This window comes from Rhopalosiphum maidis, chromosome 3 (genome assembly GCF_003676215.2).
Source record: "Rhopalosiphum maidis isolate BTI-1 chromosome 3, ASM367621v3, whole genome shotgun sequence".
In the NCBI taxonomy this organism is placed as follows: Eukaryota; Metazoa; Arthropoda; class Insecta; order Hemiptera; family Aphididae; genus Rhopalosiphum; species Rhopalosiphum maidis.
The window spans coordinates 17,143,609-17,151,580 of record NC_040879.1 but is presented as its reverse complement, the minus strand read 5'-3'; the positions used below and the strand labels follow the sequence as shown (position 1 = coordinate 17,151,580).

The 7,972-nt window shown below is 34.1% G+C and overlaps 1 protein-coding gene across 1 annotated transcript; it reads right to left on the bottom strand.

Moving 5' to 3' along the window:
• Positions 1 to 7,972, bottom strand: LOC113556293 (adhesive plaque matrix protein-like). Its single transcript, XM_026961147.1, has 3 exons — positions 7,891 to 7,972; positions 6,399 to 7,057; positions 1 to 718 (listed from the first exon to the last, which is right to left on the bottom strand). The coding sequence occupies exons 1-3, from the start codon at positions 7,900 to 7,902 to the stop codon at positions 73 to 75; spliced, it is 1,317 nt and encodes a 438-aa protein (XP_026816948.1). The 5' UTR covers positions 7,903 to 7,972; the 3' UTR covers positions 1 to 72.

The window sequence follows — 7,972 nt, the reverse complement described above, 5'->3', positions numbered from 1 at the left end:
TTGATTTGGCAATTTGAAATTTTATTTACACAAAAATACAATAAATTATTTGTTTCTAGAATTCATTATAAATTAGTATTGTTTGTATGCTGGGGCGGCGTACGATTGCTTGTAGGCTGGGGCGGGGGTGGAGTATCCGTAAGCTGGGGCAGCTGGGTAGGCTGGGGCAGCTGGGTAGGCTGGGGCAGCTGGGTAAGCTGGTGTGGTGTAAGCCGGGGCAGAGTAAGCCGGGGCGGAGTAAGCCGGAGCGGAGTAAGCTGGCTTGTAGGCTGGGGCGGCTGCTGGGTAAGCTGGGGCCGATGGGTAGGCTGGGGCAGCTGGGTAAGCTGGGGCCTTGTATGCGGGCTTGTAGGCCGGGGCGGAGCTGTAAGAGGGTGTGCCTTCTTTCTTCACTTCGGCGACGAAACCGTTGTAGTCGTCGGCGGTGTATTCGACGATTCTCTTGGTGCCATCGGGTTCGACAAGGCTGTAGGATCCCTTGACGTATCCGTTGCCGTCGCTGTATTCGGATTGGCTCTTGATGTCATATGTGGCGTCATCGTGCACGCTGTATTCGAAGTTGTACGGGGCCGGGGCGTAGGCGGGTTCCGGGGCGTAAGACTTGGGTGCGGAGTAAGCGGGTGCTGGGTAGGCGGCGGCGGGTGCTGGGTAAGCAGCCGGAGTCGGGTATGCTGGGGCGGCGATTGCGGCGGCGAGCACGCAGGCGAATACGGCGACGGTCTGTAACAAGAGAATGGCACAAGTTAATATGATATTATATGAGTTTTTCTAACTGACGCGATGTCACACGCCATGATATTATGTAATATATATGATTATCGTTATTTAGTTCTGTTAAATTACTTATTTTTTGTATTATTTAATTTAAGGACGGCAACGTTTATAATTCATTGGTATCGGCAATAGACGATTATAATGTACCTACCATGGTATGATATTATACCAGGTAATTAAACTCTCTGTGTTGGTAGAATAATGATTGATATTGCGTGATATTATTATTATTGTTATTATTGCCTATACCGTATTTATGAAAAATCGATAAGACATTGTTATAGTTACACCACTTAAGGTACAAGGTTAGTCACCGATCTATAATATTATGTTATGTATTAACGACTAAATTACTACCACGTTAATTAATTGAAACACTTTCTCGTGGATCGGTAGCTGCCCTGTAATTATAAGTCTAGCCGAATGCCGAAAGGTTGTCTTTCAAATTGAACTTGAATCGAATCAAAAATAAAAAGTACCTAACGTTATTTGTCTCCAATGGGGTGTTATATTAAGTAAAAAGATTTACTTAAAAATAGTTCATCAAAATTTTGAATGACATTAAAATAGTTAAATAAAAAATAGGTATTTTAAAGTATAGCCTATAATAAAATGTTTGTGTATGTCACACTTAGAGGCATGTAAATATGCAATTTAATGCGTTAAACTTTATCATCGGAGCGGTCGGTTTTTATGATCCAATGACAAAAGGCAACGTACTTATGGTGTTTAAAAAAAATGTAACATAACTAATTATATACGTATTGATACACTTACTTGGATTGCCATGGTAAATAAATAAGTTTTTTTTTTTTGGTTGTTGAGTGTGTTTGATTCACTAAACGTTGACTGAGTGTAAAGTTTGTCGACGGCGATCTGCTTTATATATACGCTTGTCCAAGCGTAGAATTCACCGCCGCCGGCGAGTGACTCGGTGTCTGGTGGTACGCGACCATTCACGACGATATGGTAGCGTAGCGGGGCGTATTCCCCGTAACCTTGCATTCGAATTCACAAAATTAACGATCAGTACTTATAATAAATCTAAGCGTATTGCCTGATCATCGTAAATATGTACATGGATATATGGATACATGGTGATATATCCAATTAAATCCAAAAATAATTTGTCGTAATTCGTCTATAAATTTCGTCGTAATTTAATGATCATAGTCGTTAAAAATAGTCTTGACATTTTTTTTTGATGCCATTAAAATTTAAAAAATTGACCTTTTAAATGATCCGGTTTAAGAAATTTAAAAATGGTAAATATACAATCTGAATATATCAAAAAAATATATTAGTTTTGGAATTTATTTTAAATGTATTTGTATACGTTTTATAATATTATATAATGCATTATATCAGGTAGATGTATCAAAATATCAAGTCACTGGTACTATATAATTATAAATATAATTTCTGTCATTTCTATCATTCTGATTTGCAACAAAATAATCAAAATGATCCATTCCAATATTAGTGTATTTAACATAAATAATACTGTTTAATATTAAAAGTTTTCCATTATAAACATTTTGAACATTTTTAAAATAATCCCCGTAATTTAAATTTGTATTATAATTTTATCAGAAAGTACTTGGTTCTTACCTAAATTTGTATATTTTTTTTTTTTTTTTAGTATACACTGATTATTTAATAACGTGGTTTTTCATAAGTAGAAAATGTGTTTCGGACTACATCTAACATTGTAGAAAGTTTATTTAATATTAATTTTTTCTTGCATTTTTGGAAGTTTTAATCGTTTGTTAATTTTTTTTAAATGTATACTGTCAATTATTAGTACCTACTGTTAAACTTCATTATGATATGTTTTTCATGATTTTTCGAGGTATCAAAATCTCAGTTTGGAGTCAATAAGTTCTAATAAACTCTATACCGTATTGATTTTTCCATATAACTTCGATAATGATTATTTATTAAAACGTACCCTTCTTTTTTAGATTCAAAGATTTACTAAGTAAGTTGATTATTTTATTTATGGTTCGTGTTGGCTGAAGATATTTACGCAACAACCGTTTTAGACTGGAGACTGGTTTGTCAGATAGAATGTATATAGACGTTGTTTGTTAATAACAATTATTTTATCAATTAATTTTGTCTACGACGAGATGCTAAGAAAGTTATTAAAAATAATTGTCTATTCATCTATATGACGGGAGGAAATCATTCAGTCACGATCCATGGTACTGTATGGTACAGTGGCGGGTGAAACATTTGCACGTTCCTTAAGTGCTCAAAATATTGTTCAGAAATTGCGATAACAATACTATACAAAACATGTTATGCTCTAATGAAAAAATCAAAATTGCCAAAACGGTTCGCACGACCATAATTTTATCTTTTAATTGGTAATTATGGTAAAAATGTCAGATAGGCATGATTCGGTTAGGACCACTAATGTCATCGATATTATCATTTATTAATGGATACCCAATAACGATTATTATTCTTAATGCTAATAAAGCATACAACGGCATTCGGAATAAAGTATGACGGATATAGGTATAGTGTGTTGCTACAAGTTAAATCGGTACTTACTTTTACTGGAATTGATCGCGAAAGTCACAGGGGGGTTTATTGTATACCTACGTGAAACATATTATATACCTTTTAACACTATACAGATATCGGTTTACCCGTGGAAACACGTTTTTTACCGTGGTAAATTGGGTGGAAGCCACTGCAGCAGAGTTCGAAACAAATTGTACAGAAAAATTATTTTAAAAGTACTTTTAATAATTAAGAAATGATAAATTCCTATACATGGTAGATAGAAACAATACATATATGCTTAAAATATTTCTACTTGGTATTTTTTTTTTATGGTTTTTTTAAATTATTCATTGCTCTGTTATTTTAAAAGTGCATACCGTAATGTCAACATAAGATTATGAACATAATTTTTTCTGATAGACCACTATGTGTTGAATAGTTTCATATAACATTTGCTAAAGTACTATGATTTTTTTATTTTTAAATTGCTTCGAAAAATTATGTGTTTTGACGATCCACAATACCGTAATTTTCACCCCATTATATCGTTTTAGGGTTGATGGAAATTTTCCATCAGTAAAATATGACTAAGGATACCATTCTGATTATTTAAAAATAAAAATCAAGTCGATATGTGAAATATTAAAGAAAATAGGTTTTCATATATTTTTGAAAAACGTCCATGCTGTTTACGAATAGCTGCGAATACGTTATTTCTTAACTTTGCGGACCATATGTTGTAAAAAACCTATAATACACAACCAAACTTTATGATTTATATTTTTCTGATAGATAATTACACTCCGAATCGTTTGGTATACAAAACTTAGCTTAGGTTCAAATATATTTCCAGAAAATTACGTATTAAACATAAATTATTCAGTATATTTTCATCGTTTTAGCGCGTTTTTTCGTTTTTGAACGTAATAAGGCTATTATTCCTTCTTTTTTACCTAATGATTATGAACATAATTTTTTCTGATAGACCACTATGTGTTGAATAGTTTCATATAACATTTGCTAAAGTACTATGATTTTTTTATTTTTAAATTGCTTCGAAAAATTATGTGTTTTGACGATCCACAATACCGTAATTTTCACCCCATTATATCGTTTTAGGGTTGATGGAAATTTTCCATCAGTAAAATATGACTAAGGATACCATTCTGATTATTTAAAAATAAAAATCAAGTCGATATGTGAAATATTAAAGAAAATAGGTTTTCATATATTTTTGAAAAACGTCCATGCTGTTTACGAATAGCTGCGAATACGTTATTTCTTAACTTTGCGGACCATATGTTGTAAAAAACCTATAATACACAACCAAACTTTATGATTTATATTTTTCTGATAGATAATTACACGCCGAATCGTTTGGTATACAAAACTTAGCTTAGGTTCAAATATATTTCCAGAAAATTACGTATTAAACATAAATTATTCAGTATATTTTCATCGTTTTAGCGCGTTTTTTCGTTTTTGAACGTAATAAGGCTATTATTCCTTCTTTTTTACCTAATGATTATGAACATAATTTTTTCTGATAGACCACTATGTGTTGAATAGTTTCATATAACATTTGCTAAAGTACTATGATTTTTTTATTTTTAAATTGCTTCGAAAAATTATGTGTTTTGACGATCCACAATACCGTAATTTTCACCCCATTATATCGTTTTAGGGTTGATGGAAATTTTCCATCAGTAAAATATGACTAAGGATACCATTCCGATTATTTAAAAATAAAAATCAAGTCGATATGTGCAATATTAAAGAAAATAGGTTTTCATATATTTTTGAAAAACGTCCATGCTGCTTACGAATAGCTGCGAATACGTTATTTCTTAACTTTGCGGACCATATGTTGTAAAAAACCTATAATACACAACCAAACTTTATGATTTATATTTTTCTGATAGATAATTACACGCCGAATCGTTTGGTATACAAAACTTAGCTTAGGTTCAAATATATTTCCAGAAAATTACGTATTAAACATAAATTATTCAGTATATTTTCATCGTTTTAGCGCGTTTTTTTCGTTTTTGAACGTAATAAGGCTATTATTCCTTCTTTTTTACCTAATGATTATGAACATAATTTTTTCTGATAGACCACTATGTGTTGAATAGTTTCATATAACATTTGCTAAAGTACTATGATTTTTTTATTTTTAAATTGCTTCGAAAAATTATGTGTTTTGACGATCCACAATACCGTAATTTTCACCCCATTATATCGTTTTAGGGTTGATGGAAATTTTCCATCAGTAAAATATGACTAAGGATACCATTCTGATTATTTAAAAATAAAAATCAAGTCGATATGTGCAATATTAAAGAAAATAGGTTTTCATATATTTTTGAAAAACGTCCATGCTGCTTACGAATAGCTGCGAATACGTTATTTCTTAACTTTGCGGACCATATGTTGTAAAAAACCTATAATACACAACCAAACTTTATGATTTATATTTTTCTGATAGATAATTACACGCCGAATCGTTTGGTATACAAAACTTAGCTTAGGTTCAAATATATTTCCAGAAAATCACATATTAAATATAATTTATTATTCCAAAAGCGATTTAATAATTTTTGTTTTTGAAAAACAGCTTCCAAACAACACGAGCGGTACCCCCCTGGACATCATATTTTCCCCAAATGGTGTGATAAATAAATGTAAAAAGTAATTTTTGCCGATTTGTCGGTCAATCAATAGTCGCAGGAATAATTTCACTGATGTAAAAGGGTTCTTCGTCGAGTTTTTAACTTGTTACAGATATTTATTATTCCAAAGGTCGTTGATTTAATAATTTTTATATTGAAAAACACCTTCCAAAAAACACGAGCGGTACCCCCCTGGACATCATATTTTCCCCAAATGGTGTGATAAATAAATGTAAAAAGTAATTTTTAGGTACTTGGTTACTTAAATAGTTACCAGTATAACCCAAAGACCAACAATTCAGATTGTAGACGTTGATATTATGAGAGTAAGTCTAAGTAAAAAAAAAAATAAAACATTGATTTGGCAATTTGAAATTTTATTTACACAAAAATACAATAAATTATTTGTTTCTAGAATTCATTATAAATTAGTATTGTTTGTATGCTGGGGCGGCGTACGATTGCTTGTAGGCTGGGGCGGGGGTGGAGTATCCGTAAGCTGGGGCAGCTGGGTAGGCTGGGGCAGCTGGGTAGGCTGGGGCAGCTGGGTAGGCTGGGGCAGCTGGGTAAGCTGGTGTGGTGTAAGCCGGGGCAGAGTAAGCCGGGGCGGAGTAAGCCGGAGCGGAGTAAGCTGGCTTGTAGGCTGGGGCGGCTGCTGGGTAAGCTGGGGCCGATGGGTAGGCTGGGGCAGCTGGGTAAGCTGGGGCCTTGTATGCGGGCTTGTAGGCCGGGGCGGAGCTGTAAGAGGGTGTGCCTTCTTTCTTCACTTCGGCGACGAAACCGTTGTAGTCGTCGGCGGTGTATTCGACGATTCTCTTGGTGCCATCGGGTTCGACAAGGCTGTAGGATCCCTTGACGTATCCGTTGCCGTCGCTGTATTCGGATTGGCTCTTGATGTCATATGTGGCGTCATCGTGCACGCTGTATTCGAAGTTGTACGGGGCCGGGGCGTAGGCGGGTTCCGGGGCGTAAGACTTGGGTGCGGAGTAAGCGGGTGCTGGGTAGGCGGCGGCGGGTGCTGGGTAAGCAGCCGGAGTCGGGTATGCTGGGGCGGCGATTGCGGCGGCGAGCACGCAGGCGAATACGGCGACGGTCTGTAACAAGAGAATGGCACAAGTTAATATGATATTATATGAGTTTTTCTAACTGACGCGATGTCACACGCCATGATATTATGTAATATATATGATTATCGTTATTTAGTTCTGTTAAATTACTTATTTTTCGTATTATTTAATTTAAGGACGGCAACGTTTTTAATTCATTGGTATCGGCAATAGACGATTATAATGTACCTACCATGGTATGATATTATACCAGGTAATTAAACTCTCTGTGTTGGTAGAATAATGATTGATATTGCGTGATATTATTATTATTGTTATTATTGCCTATACCGTATTTATGAAAAATCGATAAGACATTGTTATAGTTTACACCACTTAAGGTACAAGGTTAGTCACCGATCTATAATATTATGTTATGTATTAACGACTAAATTACTACCACGTTAATTGATTGAAACACTTTCTCGTGGATCGGTAGCTGCCCTGTAATTATAAGTCTAGCCGAATGCCGAAAGGTTGTCTTTCAAATTGAACTTGAATCGAATCAAAAATAAAAAGTACCTAACGTTATTTGTCTCCAATGGGGTGTTATATTAAGTAAAAAGATTTACTTAAAAAATAGTACATCAAAATTTTGAATGACATTAAAATAGTTAAATAAAAAATAGGTATTTTAAAGTATAGCCTATAATAAAATGTTTGTGTATGTCACACTTAGAGGCATGTAAATATGCAATTTAATGCGTTAAACTTTATCATCGGAGCGGTCGGTTTTTATGATCGAATGACAAAAGGCAACGTACTTATGGTATTTAAAAAAAATGTAACATAACTAATTATATACGTATTGATACACTTACTTGGATTGCCATGGTAAATAAATAAGTTTTTTTTTTTGGTTGTTGAGTGTGTTTGATTCACTAAACGTTGACTGAGTGTAAA

What these genes read in the sequence shown, in the direction of transcription:
- LOC113556293 (XM_026961147.1), bottom strand. An exon ending in GCCGCCCCAGCATACAAACA is followed by an intron (nt 719 to 6,398) that starts ATACTAATTTAT and finishes CTTGTTACAGAC; the next exon opens with CGTCGCCGTATTCGCCTGCG.